The 18965-nt window shown below is 48.6% G+C and overlaps 1 protein-coding gene across 2 annotated transcripts in view; it reads left to right on the forward strand.

Moving 5' to 3' along the window:
* Positions 1 to 18965, forward strand: part of TMPRSS9 (transmembrane serine protease 9) — a 75163-nt gene that overhangs the window by 20237 nt on the left and 35961 nt on the right. The window contains exons 1-3 of one of the 2 annotated variants that reach the window (XM_074939443.1): positions 407 to 1109; positions 16120 to 16287; positions 17726 to 17853. In XM_074939443.1, the coding sequence (XP_074795544.1) occupies positions 16146 to 16287; positions 17726 to 17853 (270 nt within the window). In that variant the 5' untranslated portion in view covers positions 407 to 1109; positions 16120 to 16145. Of the gene's footprint in view, positions 1 to 406; positions 1110 to 16119; positions 16288 to 17725; positions 17854 to 18965 lie in introns of those variants that run through there. The other variant, XM_074939442.1, reaches the window with a different exon arrangement.

Below are 18965 nucleotides of genomic sequence, written 5' to 3' on the forward strand. Positions count from 1 at the left end.
CTTCTCTTCCATCAGCTCTATCAGGTGGCACTTCATACAAACAACACTCTTTTTGGGTACCCACTCCAGAATAATGTACACTCCACAGCTTCCGCATCTAATCATCTTCATTGTCTCTTGGTGGCGGAGTTGGGATTTTTCATAATATTTTGTATAAGTATGGTGTGTGCCTCAGTTTCCCCTAAGTGATGCACGGTTAACTAGGTGAGGGGAAAGGTTGTTTGCTCTTTGCAGAGCCCCATAGATACAGGTGTGACCAACACCTGGCTGCCTGGGCCTGAGGGCCACTTGGAGACAGAATTCAAAATATTTGGCTTTTTGCTAGAGGATTGATTAATAGATTCCAAGGCCAAAAAGGACAATTGTGAGTATCTAGTCTGACCTCTTGTATAAAACAGGACAGAGAACTGCCCCAAAATAATATCTAGAGCAGGTTGGTTACAAAAACATCCAATCTAGATTTAGGTAGTGACAGTAATGGTAACTGGTAAATTGTTCCCATTGTATAAATTACACTCACTATCAAAATTGTACACCTTATTTCCAATGTGAATTTGTCTAGCTTCAGCTTTCAGCCATTGTACCATGTTATATGTTTCTCTGTTATATTGAAAAACTCATTATTAAATATTAGTTCCCCATTGTGATGGGGCATCCACCTCACACTGCCAGAGAAGGGGAAGTTGCAGGCTCTGAGGAAGGACAAAGAAGGTGCGAGAGCCATAGGGAAGTGGCCCAGGGAGACATAGCAGCAGTGAGAAGAATCTGAGGTGCAGCAGGAGTCTGCAATCCACAAGGTCCCTGGGTTGGGATCCAGAGTAGTGGGTGGGCCTGGGTCCCCCCACTCGCCACTGGGGAAGCGGCAGGACTACTGACTGCAGTCGCCACGGGGGAAATGCCTGGACTACCGAGGAGCTAAACCTCCCCCCGTGGAAGGGGGGAACACGGACAGTGACACAGCTGGTGGGCCAAGCCACGAAGAGGACACTGCAGTTCCTGATGCTGTGAGAGGGGACTGCAGGGAAGGACTGACATTGTGCAGACTGTAGACAGGGGCATCAAGATCGAGCTAATCCCCAGAGCGACCTGGAGGAGGCGCCTGTCCAGTGGTGAGTGATGCACTGCGTGACAAAGTACTTACAGTTTGTCAGTTTGTACAGTTTGTCAGTTTGTACAGTTTGTAATCAGTATATTAAGTTAAATAGACTCAAGCTGTTCAATCACTATAAAGCAGGTTTTCTAATCCTTTAATCATTTTGTGGCTGTTCTCTGACCCCTCTGCTATTTATCAACATCATTCTTGAATTGTGGGCACCAGAACTGGACACAGGATTCCAGCAGTGGTCACACTCGGAGGTAAAATAACCTCTCTACTCCTACTTGAGATTCCCATTTGTTCATCCCAGGGTAGCATTCGCTCTTTTGGTGGCAGTGTCATACTGGGAGCTCATGTCCAGCCAATTATCCACCATGAACTCCCAATCTTGGTTGTACCAGTACAGATCCTTCTTCCTGCACAGAAGCATATTGCCAGTAGACCTATGCCAGCAGATTACTTGTTTTTCTTGGGTAACTGGTTTAAATTTGCTTACAAAAATTTAGGGTTTTTTTTAAGCAGGACTCAGTTTTGAGTGGATGCACATACAGCTGTGCTGACAAAAGGGAAGTTTTTCCAGTAAAACTTTCTAGTGTAGACCAGAAATGTAGCTACCTATAGCTGCTGGGGAAACTTGAGCAAATCACCTCCAAATACAGAATACCTATCAGCCTGATCTGCACTAGGAAATGTTGCTATGTTTGACCATGACTGAGAATGATCAAGGCAGATGAGATGATGCTAGACATGTGCAGATAACGTCTCCATCAGTACTGCGTCATCTCTTGGTGTTAGGACTGTAAACCTCCAGCATCACTGAGGCACACTACAGCTTCAGGCACCCAGAGAATCCCTTGTGCTGAGATGCAAATCCAGGGCTGCACTAGAGGAGAAAGAGCGGAGCAGACTTTAAATTCCTTTTCATTGTTAGATTTTCCTGGTCCCTGTGGTTTAACCCCCACCACACACGCTCTCTGAACGAATAGCAGCTTTATTAAGCAAAATTGTGGAGCAAAGAGGATGCGTACTGATTGTTTTGGGAGGGAACACACATCCTTCGCTGAACATTTCTTCCACCCACTAACTAAGGAAATCAATAATATGAACTCCCTGTTAGGACTCCAAGCATCTTTTGCCCAGAGTCTTCACCAGCAGCCAAGATATAATTGTTCTAAAACATGTCTGTTTTTGAATACAAATCCATTCCTCATCAATTTCACCTTCGCTGCCTGAGTCTTTCTTCGATGTTGTTGTCCTGCCGGAAGTAAGTTAACATCCGTGACTGTTGCTCGCTGATTTGGTCACTGAATCCAGACCAGCCTCTGACCTTCATTTTCTGGCATCTGAATATGCCGTGACAGAGCTGATGGCTCCAAGACCCTCGACACAACGGGGGAGAGAGCTCATTCACATGCATCTAGGTCACAGATGCCTCTGGAAAAATGTTTCTTACCTCTCTCCTCTTTGCAGCATCTGCATTATCAAATCAAGAGATTGCTAACAAACACACTCACTGCAGACAAAACACAGAGGCCGAAAGCGCTGGTGTCTGCCCTATCTCTGCAGAGACTCATTTACAGTTGAAAAATATGTGCTGAGCTTCATAAAAAAGGCAGTTTGGACAGACGATCTCCCCCTCCGCTTTCTCTCGGTGTCTTTCCTCACAAAGAGGTGACCTTTAAAGTCTCTTATCAGGAAGCTTCACTTAAAAGGGCCGCTGACGCCTCCTAAAAAACACTGAAAAGCCCTTCTCTTCGGAGACGATTTCTGCTGCTCTATTTTCTGGGTCTCTTTCTTCCCTTTTCCCCTTTTAGGGCTAGACTTCATTGGATGACAAAAGGCTCTCTGTTCCTTATCAGGCCCTGCCACCACCACCCCTTCTCACTCTCCAGCCACAATCATAGTCTCATTTAGAGCGTCACAATCATCTTCACAGCAATGGCTTGATGTCACGGACAGAGGGAGATGCAGCAGCAGAAGAGGGTTAGTCAACTGGTGTCGAAGTGGTCTGGCTGAGATGTCTTCTGAGGTAGCCCGGAATTCTGAGTCAGCAAACCACAGCTGTTGAGGAAATGCTGAGTGAGATGTTCTAGAAGCCGCTGCCACAGCTGTGCCAGCTGTTCTTCTGATCCTGCCTGTGAGTCCAGAGTTCCCTAACTACCGGTTAATCTGTGTGTCCCCCCACAAGGTCACATGGAAGCTGGGAAGCTTTGCCTCCATGAGGAGGGCAAGCATACAATGTGCGGATTTGCTCATCACCATTAACCTGTACCACCCCACACCCAGTCACACTTTAAATGCCAGAGAACTGGCCCTGGCAGATGTTAAGTCTGTGCGTCACATGCACTTATTATTTGTATTGCTGTAGTACCAAGCAGCCCCATCATGGACCAGGACCCCATCGTGCTGGGCACTGCAAAAACACAGAACAAAAAGTCCCTGCCCAAAACAGGTAACCCTAACCCTATTATCTATACTACTACTGGGATTCCTTTAGTTCTTTGATATTTTTTTTTAAAAAAATTTTGTTGTCCTTGACCCTATTGTCCATAGATATTTTGTTGTTACCTTTAGCTTCTCTCATCAATTACCTGCATTTCAAACTTCTGATTTCTATTCATTGCCCTCTTCTTCTTCCTTCCATTTGTTATATAATCATTCTGGTTTTTCATTTTTTTTATTGCTGTTTTCATGTCCTTGCTTTAATCAAGATTTTAAAAACAAAAAGAAAAACTTTGAGTGAAGTTGCCTTTTTTCCAGCTGAGAATTTGCAGGTTTTGGGGCAGTGTATAACAAGTGCTTGGACAACACCCAATTTTTGTTTACACATCTCTTTACATTTTTCCTCACAATTTCGGTTGGTCATAATTATTTTTAACTTTGAGAAAGCTTTAATGCATCAATGGTACGTTTTCAGCCAAACCAGATGTTAAGCTGGTTTGGGCTGACACTACTAATTGATGATTTAGGGTACAATACATTACAAGGGGGCTGTCATTGTCCCCAACCCACACATTACAAACCCATAAAATTCAAGGCTAAGTTTAGATTTACAAGTAATTCAAACATTTCACAGGCTGGAAATGTACATGTAGGGCACCCACAAAACAGTGACTCTGCACTGGAGTGGAGTTTCAGAACGGTAACTATGTTAGTCTGTATCAGCAAACACAACGAGAAGTCCTTGTGGTAACTTAGACTAACAAATTTATTTGGGCATAAGCTTTCGTGGGCTAGAATCCACTTCATCAGATGCATGGAGTGGAAAATACAGGAGCAGGTATAAATACATGAAAAGATGGGAATTGCCTTACCAAGTGTGAAGTCAGTCTAAAGAGGCAACTCCTATCTTTTCATGTATTTATACCTGCTCCTGTATTTTCCACTCCATACATCTGATGAAGTGGTTTTAGCCCATAAAAGTTTATGCCAAAATAAATTTGTTAGTCTCTAAGGTGCTACTATGAGGAGTGAGGCATTTGGTGTTTGTGGACCCAGATTATGTGACACTAATTTTTAAGGCCACATTGGGGCAGACCCCCAGGTCTGTAGATTGCTCCATTGACATCAATGGGTTTGTGGCAATGACAATCCACACCAGCTGAGGATCTTCCCCAAACCATTTTCTCTTAGTCCCTTCCGCTCATGGTGTCATTTCTAGTCCTAGAACTGAGGAGCACAGGGGCAGTCTGTGAGGTGCTGAGAGTCCATTGAAAGCAGTGGGAACAGACGGCGTGCAGCACCATGAAGCATGCGGCTCATGGACATGCAGTCAGTTCCATTGGGGTCCCCACTCTAACAAGCCATGACACCCATCAGGTTCCTGGGAAACCCCAGCCAGGGCACAGAAAAATTAACCATTATCCCACCATGAGGTCAGACTGCCAGCACAAGCCATACCGGTATTTCCAAAGTGCAGGGGAGAGAGACAGGGAGAGAGAGAGAGAGTCCCTTTTTGTCACAGGCTTCCCCTGACATCCTCTGAGAACTACAGCATGGTGCTAAATGGAGGGAAAAGCTGACTGGGTTCTGTGGGCGGATCTAAAATTATTGCCTGAGCAGTCCATACCAGCCAGTCTAGATGTGGCAATAATTAAGAACTTGGATTCAATGTTTGCTATGCAAAGCCAATGTTTGTCATCCTCCTCAAAGAAATTCCTGCTGTGATGAGTTACATCTGAGCAAAGCCGAAGAGCCTAGTGAGCGCAAAGCCCAAGAGGAAAGCATCAGCCCTGTTGATGTCACACAGACTATACAGAGCCACAAATGGGTCTTTGCCTCACAGACCATTGGTCATGTCCTTCCCAAGCAGCCAAGGGACTGATTTTTTTCTCTTTTGCAGAGTGGTTGTTACCTGGTAAGGCCACTTCAGTTCTTCCCTCCCTCCCCAAGATCTGTGTGCCGCCCAATAGCGGGCCGTGGGGAAGAACAGAATAAAGGTAAAGAATCAAAAAGATTCAAGCACGGAAAAGCAGCAGCTGCTGCCACTAGAATATGCCCCAGCCCTGGCAGCTGAGTTGAGGTTTGCCTTTCCTATCAGATTTGCCCAGGTGGAAGCAAGGGGACGGCATGGGGAGGCTTTGCCAAGGGGAAGAATGCCAGCTCTTTTTCAGAATGTGTTGCAAGCTGCCTGTGAAATTCTTCATCTGGGCATCTGATTCTCCCATGTACCTGGCACTTGTCCCATTGTGCCAGGACGAAGGCTCTCTAAACTGACTTCCTCCCAGCCCAGCAGCTGCACTGTACCCTTGCCCAGGGAACTACTTTCTGCCAATGGCAATGTTTATCCTTTGGGAGCCACTGCAAACCTTGATTGTGGGATCCTCCTTCCCAACACCCAGGAGCAGCCAGCGTTACCCCAGGGGGATCGGTCTTTCCCAGGTCTAGTGCTCAGCTGAGTTATTCTTGGTCTACCTGTGCCCATAGTGCTCCACCCACCCAGTGGGAGTCTGGGTCCAGTTCAGCCAAAGGCTCAGCACCTGCTGCTACTGCCAGCGAAGCCCACCACTTCTCGCTTAAAGAAAAGGAGGACTTGTGGCACCTTAGAGACTAACCAATTTATTTGAGCACAAGCTTTCGTGAGCTACAGCTCACTTCGTCCTCGCTTAGTAAGTCGCTTAGTTATTCCGAATGGCACTGAGACCAGGAGGAGAGACAAGGAACAGAACACATGGCATGCCCCTGAGTGAGACAGAAAGAATACGGGAATAGGAACGATAAAGACTAAAATACCTGGAAACAGCCAGTACTGGAGAGAAATCAGCCTCACTATTCAATGTGACCAGCCAGCAATTTGCCCAGCTGAGTGTGATGGAGATCATTATAATAATTGACCTTAGGGGAGCAGAGAGGGCTGTGCATTCCTTTAGGGAGGATACCCAGAACAGAGGAGCAAGGGAAGAGCCCGGTGATGTCAGGCTGGAAGAGGCCCACAGGGAGCAGGTTAGGTTCCAGCAGGGTGCCTAGTGTTAGGACCTGTAAAAGAACAGGGAGAACTGTGGGGGAAGCCGACAGAGTCCCTTGGGAGGAGCTGGCTGGCAGCCAATGAGAAGCTCTGCTCCAAGGATTAGGGGCTACGGAGCAGAAAACTTTAATGGAGCCCGAGGGAGGCAGAAGAATGAGGAGTTAGATATTCGTTTGGATTATAGTTGGACTAGTTGTTAGCGCCCGGAAGGGGCCTGAGCAAGTGATCTGGCTGGAGGGCCAGGCCATGGCAGACTGACAGACAGGCCGTCGGGAGCCAAGGAAGCAGACACCAGGGGAGTTCTACTGGTGAAGTCCCCTGCAACCAGCACGGAGATTGCAAAGGGCACTAGAGCAGTAAGAGCAACCACTTACACCCCCGACACGGCACTGCTGCTTCCCATTCCCCTGGGGAGTGGCCAGGTCCCTGGCTTCCTGGGGTTGATTTCATCAGTCAGGTTTTCTATGCAAAATTTCAGCTCCTCTAGCTCCTCCTAATACTCTTGTGTGCCTGTCATCATGTTTCCCTGAGCTAGGGTGACCAGAACTCCCATTTTTAAAGGGACAGTCCCTCCTGGAGGTGTCCCAACTTTTTCTTAAAAATGGGAGAATTGTCCCGTATTTTCTTTCTCCACCTCATTAGTACTGGTGGATCCTGCTCCTGGCCAGCAGGCTCCTTCCTTCCCCTACTGCCTCGGGCTGGGCTGGGCTGGTGCTGGCCAGGAGGAGCCGAACCCTGCATGTGTCAAAGCCCCGCACAGCGCTGGCACAGGGAAGCCTCTCCACCCCTCAGCTGAGTCCTGGAGTGGCAGGGGCTGCAGGCTACACAGCAGCCCCAAGGGCAGGGGCTTAGCACCCTCTTCCCACCCACCCTGGCTCCTGCTCCCAGGGAGCACGGGGCTGCTCCGGCCCCTAGGCACCCTCCCCAGCTGAACCACCACATTGGTAAGGCTCGCTGAAGCCCCTGCAGTCAGGTTCCCTGGGCCTTGGTGCACAATGCAGCCTTAGGGATTAACCCCTTCCTGCCCGTGCTGTAGCTGGCGAACAGATTATATCGGTGGCTAACAGCAGCCTGGAGGTGTTAGCTGCTGCCTTTCAACACTGTGCGGGCAGGAAGGGAGAAGCTGCTTCCAGCCGGGGTGGGAGGAAGGGAAGAGATGAGTTCTGTGACAGGGCCAGGTCATTCATTCCCCCCGTTCCTCCCTTGCAGCTGGAAGCAGCTCCCGTACCTTCCCTAACACACAGTGCTGAAAGGCTGCTGCTGGCCACACTCTGGTGTGACCCCTGGCAGAAATCTGGGGGGGGCACGTGACCCTGCGTGCCCCCTGCCCATGTGTTGCCTTGGGAACATGATGCCAGGTTCCAGGAGAGGCGGATCTGTCCCGGGGGCCTAGCCAGGCATGGAGAGTAGAGAGTGCCAGCAGGGAGGGTAGGGTAGGTTGGTCCCCCCCATGTGAGAGAGGCGTATGGGAGTGTGTGTGTGTCACCCCCACCCCTGTGTGTGTCGGGGGATGCAGGAGTGTGTGTGTGTCACCCCTCTCTGTGTGAACCCTAAAGCCTTAAAAATAAGAAGATAAATAAAAAGAATCCAACTGCACAATATTGCTTTTTAATGGGGGCTCAGTCAACTTGATGTTAATTTGAACGTTTGTACTGTGTAGTTCTGATTGATTGCCATTGAACTCACTTTAATACGAGTAATTTTACCAGGTATCCCATATTCAGCATAGGGAAATATGGTCACCCTATCCTGAGTTGCTGTCTGCTCTAGGCCTGGTTAGATACAACTAATGGAGGGAATAAAAGTTTGATTCCACTCCTAGGTCTTTATTCTTGCTTTCATTGGATGGAATCCTGCAGTTCTTTCTCCACCTTCGTGCAGGGAACACTCCCACTGAAGTTACAGTCACTGCAGTCTCCCCTGGACCTGCAAGGGCATGTAAGATAGTTGGGTACAGCTTTAAAAGAGAATCGAATCCTAGAAACGGGTACAAAATAATAAGGGACAGATAATTCCATTCTGCAATGGTCCGTGCAGTGCAGTGTGCAGTTCCAGTCACCTACCCTGGAGAACGTACTTCCACAGTGCCACGGTCACCATAGTACTGAGGGCCAGAAAAGTCCAATCAAGCTACAGTGGGGTCTGGGCAGGCCTGGCTCATCCTCATTGACTGGGTGTTTGTGCATGGCCCTGTACAGTGGGGCCCAGCTTGGTGGGGCTTGGGGGAGCCCCTGCTCTGTAAATGGTACAATACCCACCAAGCTGTATGAAGCACTATGTGAAGGTGCAGTGCTGGGTAAATGTATCAAAGTTGAGAATTGCTTTACTGACGGCAGGAGGGGGTGTTATTAAGTTAAAGCAAACTGCAACAATCCCTTGATTTTTTTTTAATCGTCCAGCCCCAGAGAGCATTTATTTCACCTCCTCAGCACAACCGTCATTCCTCCCCAGTTTGCAGTTAGCTCTCCTGGAGCACAAGTGTCCTTTGAAATGTGAGCATAAAGGAGTGAGTGTTTCCTCTGTCTTTGTTTGCGTACCATTCCCCAGCGCTTATCCTCTTGCTGCCTCGTAACCTTTTGATGCCAGAGTAGGTTTTCTCCTCTGTGCCTGCTCATCCCAGGTAATGGCTGGCAGAACAGAGCGTCCTGGCTGGGCTCCAAGGCAGATTGGCTGCTGTCAACATCCACTCTGCCCTGAATGGGCTCCAAGCTCAGCAGCTAAGCGGCTGGTGGTAATGTAGCCTCTGTCTCTGCGGGGCAGAATCAGAAAAAGGAAAGTTTCGTCTCCCCACATAGCTCTGCTCAGGAGTGCTGAGCCAGTGCAAAGCACTGAACGCTGGGAGGAGGGAACACTGCGGGAAGCACCTTGAGCAGTTCTGCAGCACCCCTGTGGCTGGGGAGTGCCCATCAGGTTGTCTAGTTGAATGGGCCCCGTCTCCCCATTTCGTACCTAGCTTGAAGCTCACCTGACAAGCCCTGCCTGTTTGACCCTGAGAGGCTGTTTTTCTGGAGACTGTCTAATCCTAACAGACTCCTCTCATTACAAAGGGCTCCAGTGCCCTGGGAACTCACACCCCTCCTTGCCCCATTTCCTGTCCTATAGAGTCAGTCTTCCCTTCACTCCCTGCACACCTGGAAGGTCTCCAAGGTGTTCCCATCTTCAGGTTTCATCAGTCCATGAAATGATCCTTAATATCAAACCGCCCTTCACTGGCGCTTGCTCCCACGGAGCTATGAACAGTGGGTAGGCCCCAGGGATATTCCAGTTCCCGTCATTTCTCCTGCCTCCTGGTAGGCGTTAGAACCGGCTGTTTTCTCTGGCTGGTCACAGAGCTCGGGTAGGTTCCTCATGGCATCACTGAGCAGGGTCACACAGCTCCTCTTCTTCATGAGTAGCTCTCTTCTCAGGCCTGGTTTGTGTCAAGAGTTCAGCTGCTGACTTCCCTGGGCTTGTCTCAAGTTCGGTCTCTGCCTCAGAGCCCCTCTTGTGGGGATCCAGGTTAAATGTCTTTATAGACATTGGCCTTTAACTGCTGCTAGTTTGACTTCCTCAATGCGCCATTTCCCCATGAGCCTTCAAGTGCCACATCTAGCCCATCAGGTTTTACCCTCCCTCACCGCTGTGGCACATGTGAGCCTGGAATTCCTCACATACCACTCAAGAGCTGCTGTCCCTTATGGAAACCTGTGTGCACCAAACCAGTTCCTCAGACTTCCACATGCTTTCGTGCATGCTGCTACAAGGTCAGGCTATTGCATCTGGCCATCTCAAACATGTGCCAGTGTCTGCAAGGAACCTCTGGGAACTAGTCCTTTTCTGCAAGCTGAATTCTCTGCTATCCCTTCTCAGGGATGGCAGGATGCAGTGGCAGCCACAGAATGGGCTATGCTGTATATTCATCAGATCTATGTCCTGACCCAAACTTGGCCACCATAACTACCTACTGCCAGCAGCTTTCATTTCTACTCCAATGTCTCCTGCATGCAATTCTGTCCACCTGACCTGTGGTTCCATGATCTGCAAACCTGGCGACCCCTCTCCTGGATGCTTTGCTTTACCGTCCAACCTGTTCAACACACAAACTAGAGCAGAGAGAATTAACCCTTTAATTGCTGGATTTAATAAATAAACCATTCTGCAGCCACAGTATTCGTCCCTCGCTGCAGCATATGCTGCAGAACCTCAGCTTCCAGGGAGGAGATAGGTTCAGAGACAGCGACAGCCTGCAGCGCTATCACTGAAAATAAACGGGGTGTATCTGATGCAGCGACATCTGCCTGAATTTGCAGAGATCCTGAAACAACATTTCTGAGAGTCTGAACTGCCCCGTTCAGCTCAGGCACGGCTCCATGGACACTGTTCTTCGACTGAGAAACATGCCTCTTTGCTAAGATGCCTCAGAATTCAGCCTTTTTCAAGTGGAATTAGTCATTTTGTGGGAGCCAAATGCCTGGCATTTGGTTTTCTGTCTCCCTGCTCTGTTGAGCTCTGCCTGCACCTGCTCTGTGGCCTCCATCTTTCCCTGTAAGAGAGAGAGCTCCCTGCACTGTTCTTTGGAGTCAGACTGCAGGGGTTGGGAAGAGGTGGGCACCCAGCTTGCAGCTAGGAAACAGCGAATGCCAGAAATGTGGCTGGTGAGCAGTCTTGAGAACAGTGCAGCAGCCAAGGGCCATGGGGCCAGCTCATGGGGAGGGGGGCATGAAGGGTAGCTTGTGACAACAGAATAAACCAATGATGCCGCAGGATTTGGTGCTGTTGTCACAGGGCTGTCACAGGGCCCTACCTGCACTTTCACATACCCTGGTCCTGTTGACCTTACATGTCCATTGTGCCCTTTGGCATCAAGGCAGGTTTGCATGCAGAAGAATGGCAGGGCCAGGGGCTGTAAATAAAAGGTGAGTTGTTTCCCTTGGGCTTACTGGGATTGAAAAGTTTCCTTCATTTTTAAGGGTGATTCCTAGTTTTCAAAACATTGGGAACAATCCGGGGCATAATTAATTGATCTGCCCCTGTGGAAGTCAAGAGGAAGCTCACGATAGATTCAGAGCAAGCAGGAACAGGCCCCAAGTTTGTAAATGAGAAGTGGAGCAGCATTAGCCCAATGGCTTTCATGCTGAGACCTGGAGTCTCTCCCCTGTCCCCAGACCACATGCTGAGAACATCTTGTTGTTAATGCCGATGAGACATTATATTCACTCTTTTAAAATAAAAGGACTCTATCGTGGCAGAGGAGGCGTGGGGCGTGTGGCAGCTGGCCATGTGTGCCAGTTTCGACACAAAAGAACAATTTTCTAATGACTGTACTTGGCTGGAACTGACTCCTCAGCCAGGCCCCAATTTGCTTCCTGAGTGGGCATCTCACACATACAACAGCTTTGAAAAGACAAGAATCTTTGTGCTCCTGGCTCACAGTTACTTAGCCCAGAGCAATGGCATGACAGATCATATGAGTATCCCTTAATTTTGAAGCCTTGCAGTGGTTTCTGTATCAAAGGCAAGAACCAGGTGCATTAAGATCCTGGGGTCAAATTAGTTATTTATTTTGTACCCAGTCATCTACCTGATGACTAAGGAAAGGACAGTTATTTAAAATGTTCTTTCCAGCTGGAACACTCGGCTGTAATTATGGGGATTCTTCCACTAACTTATTTTTTTGGAGCTTTGCTTTAGTGTCCTATCAACTGTCTGTCTTTGCTCCCTGTTCAGGGTAGTTTTATGTAGATCTTTCAAGCAGTCACCCCAAACCAGCTGACAATGTGGCTCTAGAGAAACAGACCCTAAGGCATGAACAGCTGGGGCAGAAGGGCAAGCAGATGAAGTTTATCGCAAACAGGACCCCATGTTCTGTGTGGAGTGTGAGGACATAGACACAAAGAGCCAAATTTAAAGCAGCAGCTAGAGAACTTGTAACCAGGAAGTTCCCACATTTATTAAGCTCCTTCTGGTCCCCTCTGGTAAATCTGGAGGACCAGGAAATCTATAACCATTGCATAGCTCACTGTCTTTGTAATAAAAAAAAAATAAAGCTTAAATTGTAAACCAATGTAGATACACAACAATTCAAAATCAACTTCAAATTCCTTAAAACTATTTAGAGAGACATGGTGCGGGAGCTAATATCTTTTATTGGACCAACTTCTCTTGGTGAGAGAGACCAGCTTTGGAGCTACACCGAGCTCTTCCTCCAGACTGGGACGAGTACTCAAAATGTCACAGCTAAATAAAAGACCTAACAGACAGTTTAGCACAAGGAGTTAGCACATATTGTAAGTAGCCTTCCGAGATGAAGTTGCTCATTAACACCCCTTTAGTCATAGTACAAAAAGGAGGGTCAGTGGGTTACAGATTGCTGTAATAAGTCATAAATCCAGCGTCTTTATTAAGACCCTGATTTTTAGTGTCTAATCAATTCTCATCCTCAAAGGAAACCTGCACACCACTTTCAAAAGACGAGCCTCGGAGCTTAAATTCACAACTAAACATAATGGTCTGAACAGAGATGCTGGATTTATGGCTTTTTCATTACTACTAAACTCCCCTAAAAACTGACGATATTCAGATATCTTCTTTAATTTATTTGGGAAAGCAGGCAGAATGTATTTTTAAATCTTTTACCTTTACTGAAGACAGTCACAAAGATGATTGTGAAAGGGTTCTGGCTTTGTTAGAAGCATAAAGTACGTTTGATGCATATTTTAGACGTCAGCGAAAAGTGGTTTCTGAAAGAGCATGTTTTCACCAGAGAAATGAAGAAGCAGGGGGAGATGTTGAGTGTTTTATAAGAACCCTGAATGCGTTGGCTGAAAACTGTGATTTTGGGACTGCAGAACATGAAAATATCAGAGACAGGCTGTTTATTGAGTTAACAGACAAAAGTTTCTCACAGCAACTACAGTTAAAGACAGACTTAAAGCTGCCCACAGCTATACAGAAAGCAAAGCATTGTGAACAGTAGACGAAAAGGCAGGAGGAACTTGAAAAAACCTGAAACTAACTTAGAAGCACAAGTTCTAAACAGACACAGCAGAGTGCTAAAAGTCATTACTCTAAAAGTCCTGAGGCTATGACGGCGTTCCTGGTTAACGACAACTCTTTCAAGACTAAATGCACAAGATGTCGAAAAATTCATAGTCCAACAGATAGATAGATGTATGTTTACTCAAAGGGGGAGGAGGAGTGATAGACTGTTAAACTGTATTGTGCTGTTTGGCCACTAGATGGTACCTTAAGCTCACAACAACCATTGTTTGCAGTACATTAAAGGATCTCATAGCAAACACATCTCTGGTGTATCTCGATATAATGGAAGCTCTGTAGCCAGTCCAAATCCGGCTACTAGTAGCAGCCCTGCAACCTACTGTGTATAAGGGGTACATGACACCTTGCTAGCATAGACGGCGAGTTATATGGGCCCATGGTGCCCATGCTCCATCAATATTTAGGAACTTGGGCTCGGCTCCACCAATGTTTGGGCTTACGGCACTTTGCTTCAGGGGGAATACGGGGTCCAGGGCAGCCTGGGGGGTTGCAAGGGAAAGTCATCACCAGAGCCGTGGGTGCCAGGTTTGTATAATTTTCGGTGGTGCCCAGAATGTCCATAGGAGAGACCGGGGCAGCCGCCCCGGGTCCCATGCTTTGGGGGGCGGCTCTGCACTTCAGGAGGATGTGGGGTCCAGGGTGACCTAGGGGGTCAGCAGGGGGCCCGGTGCTGGCAGCAGTGAGTGACCTGGCCCCGGCCCACCCCGCTCCGGTCCTCCCGACATCGCTCGGGGGAGGCGGTGGAAGCCCGAAAGAGGCAGGTGGAGACTTGGGGGAAGGGGTGGAATGGGGGTGGGGAGGGAATGGAGCAGGGTGAGCTGGGGCCGGGTCACTTGCTGCTGCAGGCGCCAGACCCCCCGCTAAGCCTCCAGGTCTCCCTTGACCCCGCGTCCCCATGAAGCGAGGTGCCCCCCAAAGCACGGGCCCTGGGGCGGTTGCCCCCGATTCATCCTATGGACATTTTGGGCATCACATGGACCTCCACATGGAAAGTCAACAGAAGTGAGAACATGACCTGAAAGACTGATTGGGCCCCCTCAAGGGCTTGTGCTTTAGAACACTGCTCAGGACTATTTAAATACAATTGAAGAGATGAAATTCAATGTTGATAAATGCAAAGTATTTGGATCTTGGAGTCACCATGGATAGTTCTCTAAAAAAATCCACTCAATGTGCAGTGGCAGTCAAAAAAGCGAACAGAATGTTATGGACCGTTAGGAAAGGGATAGATAATGAGACAAAAAGTATAAATCCATGGTATGCCCACACCTTGAGTACTGCATGCAGTTCTGGTCACCCCATCTCAAAAAATATATTAGAATTGGAAAAGGTATAGAGAATGGCCACAAAAATGATGAGGGGTCTGGAACAGCTTTGCTATGAGGAGAGATTAAAAACACTGGGACTGTTCAGCTTAGAAAAAAGATGACAAAGTGTAGAGGATATGATAGGTCTATACAATCAGGCCAGGTGAGGAGAAAGTGAATAAGGACGTGTTATGTACTCCTTTCCATAACACAAGACTCAGGGGTCACCCAATGAAATTAATAGGCATCAGCTTTAAAACAAACCTAAGGAAGTACTTCTTCACACAATGCGCAGTCTGCCTGTGGAACTCATTGCCAGAGGATATTGTAAAGGCCAAAACTATAACAGTGTTCAAAAAAGAACTAGGTAAGTTCATGGCAGATAGGTCCATCAGTAGCTATTAGCCAAGATGGTCAGGGACGATGCCTCATGCTCTCGGTGTCCCGAGCCTCTGACTGCCGGAAGCTGGGACTGGATGACAGGGGATGGACCACTCAATAATTGCCCTGTTCAGGGAATGATCTGACCAAAACATGAACGTAACAAGATGGAACCGAAATTCCACAGCTGAAAACACGAGGGGTTCCTTATAGCAAGCAGTGAACCTCCAAATCCTTGGGGGGGGGGGGGTTGGTGCAATGAAGAACCCAAACAGGTGGTTTCTGAGCGGAACTATATTCAATCGCTGAACTATCTAGAAACCTCCCCAGCACAGGTTGCCGTGAACTTTCCGGCCAGTCTGGAAATATTGCATCCCAGAGGAGCTTTTGCTTGGTGTTGAAGCCATTCACTTACCATCCATACTGGAACCCAAAGCACAGAGCACATACCAATACAATGTGATGGGTCAAAGGAGTTACCCACAAGTTTGAGTTTGGGGAGAAAATTCAGGCCGCGTTTTGTTGTGTCGAGGGGTCTCCCATCCTAGCTCTCTAATCACTGCAACAGCATTGGGAAATGACAGTACTGGCCACTGGTGCCTGGCCAGTGAGGTGACCAGAGTGATCGTTGTCTCAAACCCTGTACGCCTGATCTAGTAAAAAAGCCCTTGACTCATAACCTGACGCATGTTATGGGGAAGTGATGAGTGCTGGGACCTCATGTGTGATGCTCTTCCTGGCTGGTAAGACCTGTGTTGGGCCTCTTGACATGAATGTATCTGAGCTCTTGCATGTTGTCCCAACATGCCCACTCCTTCTTTTCAAACACCTAGGTCACCTGTAGAGTTGTTTTGAAAGCATGGACCAAACGGACCTAGCTCTAAAGCCAACGGCAGACATAGAGAGGGTGAGATTGGCGGCACACAGCACCTGCTGTAAGGTAACCATCGCGACTGTACTCGTGGGTGGCTCTCTTCTCCTTTCCCTGGGCATTATAATGGGTAAGTTTGCAGTTGGATCCGCTCTTACTGTTTATAAGCTACAAAGGAAAAACTGTATGTGAACAACAGGCTGGGCAGTCAGTCCAAGTGTCCCAGGCCTGTTCTCCTATGGCAGGTGAACCTCAAAAGACAGGACGTTTGGGTTCAGCTCAGGAGTTAGGTGCTTTTCCAGACATTCATTGAACTCATGAGATCTGGATGGGAGAGAGCTTTCTGTTTCTCAACAACAAAGCAAAGCACTTGTAAGCTCCCACTCAGTCCTCTCTGGCCAAGGATGGCTGCCACCACAGGAGCACAAGGAGAGGTAGAAGAAAAAGCAGGGAGATCGGGGAAGTCTTCTGGTGAGGACACCGAACAGTGATGCCCTTCCCCTCCCCTCTGTGAGGGGGTATGGCCTCCTCTCACTTTATGTATCCTTTCAATCTCTCATCTCTACCTTCAAGGTCCTGCACAACACCACCACGACTCTGTCTCACTCTCTTTTCCTCCTATTCTTTCTCCCGTTGTCTAGGGTGGCCTCTCCCAAGATGGTCCTTTGGTTCTCCTCTCCCTCTGCCCTTTACACACCCTCTTCGAGATGCCGTCCCTTGAGCCTGGGACTCCCTCCCTCTGCTCCTTTGCCTGCTGACCCCTTCCAGCCCACCTCTGCATTCAAATGCTGCCACAAAGCCACATCCTCTGCATGGCCTTTCGATGCTAATTCCCAAGACTGGAGTTGTGGATGAGCTCACTGCAATGCTCTCGCATACAGTAGGGCTTGATCACCCAACAAAGTTCTGTGCTCAGTGAGCATGCCCCAGGGCTGCAGCTGCGGGATGGTTTGCTGTATTGGGACCAGCTGTGACCCTGGGACTGTGTGCAAGATTGTTGCAGGGCTCCAGACTCCACTATTTCCTGCCCCTACAGGAAACGAAAAGCAGCTCTAGGGCGATGAAAATAAAATCTTAATGGCTACTTCTTGGTTTCTTTTTCTGCTTATCCCAATAGCAATATGTTTATTCCAATCGCTAAGCGCAGTCCAGTTGGCTGAAACCCTGTTGCATGACTATAGCTGGGATTACCAAGAGTCTCCGCTAATGTTTTGCTGCCTTGAACACTGAGAGCTCCTCCAGCACTAATAAAACTCCACACTTTCGACATTCAAATTAGATAAAGAGTCAGGGCAAAAATCTCTTCTTATATACACATGGGGAATCCCATCTCTGTCATTTTGCTCTTCCTGTCTGCATGGAGCTTCCAGGATGCTAATGGGAGATCAGGGGAGATGTGTAAGGAAGCACAAAATCAAAGAGGCACCAGGAAGATGGGAGACTGATAATCTTGTTTTTAAAATGGGTGATTTCCAAGGTCTAGAAGCTGGTCCAGACCCCTAGACGTTGTCAGCTTCCAAGTCCCCTTTGCTTGTCTCCCTTGTGGAACTCTTGCCCTCTGTCTGCAGCTTATTGCTCTGCACAAGAGCTCAGCTTTGAGCACACCGTGGAAGTGAGAGGAATTGCATATGACAGCAGTCTAAAAAGGGAGAACTCGGACTACTACAGGACTTTGACCCCCGCTCTGCAAAGGCTGGTGAGTTGGATTCTTCCATGGGTAATCAGAACCTCCAATGGGCTAAGCACTCAGCTTGCAGTGAAAGTCCCAGATGCCTGTGCATTGCATGGCTGTGGCCCCATCTCAGCAGGAAGCAGCCCCTGGAAGGGGAGGCTGGGACTCTCTCATCACACAGCACTGGCTCCTGTGGTTGTTTAAAGAGACACCTGGAGTTCCAAAGACAGCCCGCTCCTGATTTCCTCAGTCCAAAGGATGCAGTGGCCATGACATGGGGTCATGGGAATATTAGAAGTAAAAGAAAAATGGTGCAAGGAGTGAGGTGTTCCTCTGACATTGGCCAGGGGTCCCAGAGAGCCCCCTGCCACTAGCATCTGTCTGAGGTGACCCAACGAGTGATAGTGGCAGAGGAGTCCATACTTCAGAGACTCTTTTGAAAACCACTGGAGTCTCATGCTCTGGAAATGCACGAAGCTGCAGAAGTGACACAGCACAGCTTCATGTGAGCAGGCAACCTGCTCAACAACCATGTGCAAGTGGGAAAGGGCTGGCAGGGCCTGACCTCGACAGACCTCCTGATATTGTGGGCTGGGATGTCCTGACCCACCTGGAACGTTCTTGGGTTCCTGCCCTGCAAAGGAGAGGTGATGGGAGGCAGCAGAAAGGGAGGCGGGTGATTCTCAGGGAGAAATGGGGATGGAGATGCTGCCATGCTCGTGGCATCCTGCATAACTGCACAGATTGGAGGGAAATGGCACAGAGAAAAGCAAGCAGAGACTGAGGAGAGGAGCAGATGCAGGAGTGGAACATGCCCTACTCAAAGCTAAGGACACTTGGCTAACAGCCGGCTAAGGCCAGACCAGCTTTTGAGGACAGGTGAGATGGTGGTTCCAGTGGCAGCCACAGCTGTACACATTACACATGCTGCATGCCATTAGCAATGGCCACCCCACTGTCCACTCAGCCCTGGAGGGGCAGTGGGGCCAAAATAGAGTGAATGGCATTGCAAGCCCCATGCACAAGGGGTCACAGTGCTGCTAAGTTTGTCGATGGAGGGGCTGCAGGGCCAAAGCTGAGTGAGCACACTGGGCAGTGGGGAGGTCAGCGCTGCTCCTTCTTCTGCTACCATGGAG

Source organism: Natator depressus, chromosome 25 (genome assembly GCF_965152275.1).
Source record: "Natator depressus isolate rNatDep1 chromosome 25, rNatDep2.hap1, whole genome shotgun sequence".
NCBI classification, from domain to species: Eukaryota; Metazoa; Chordata; order Testudines; family Cheloniidae; genus Natator; species Natator depressus.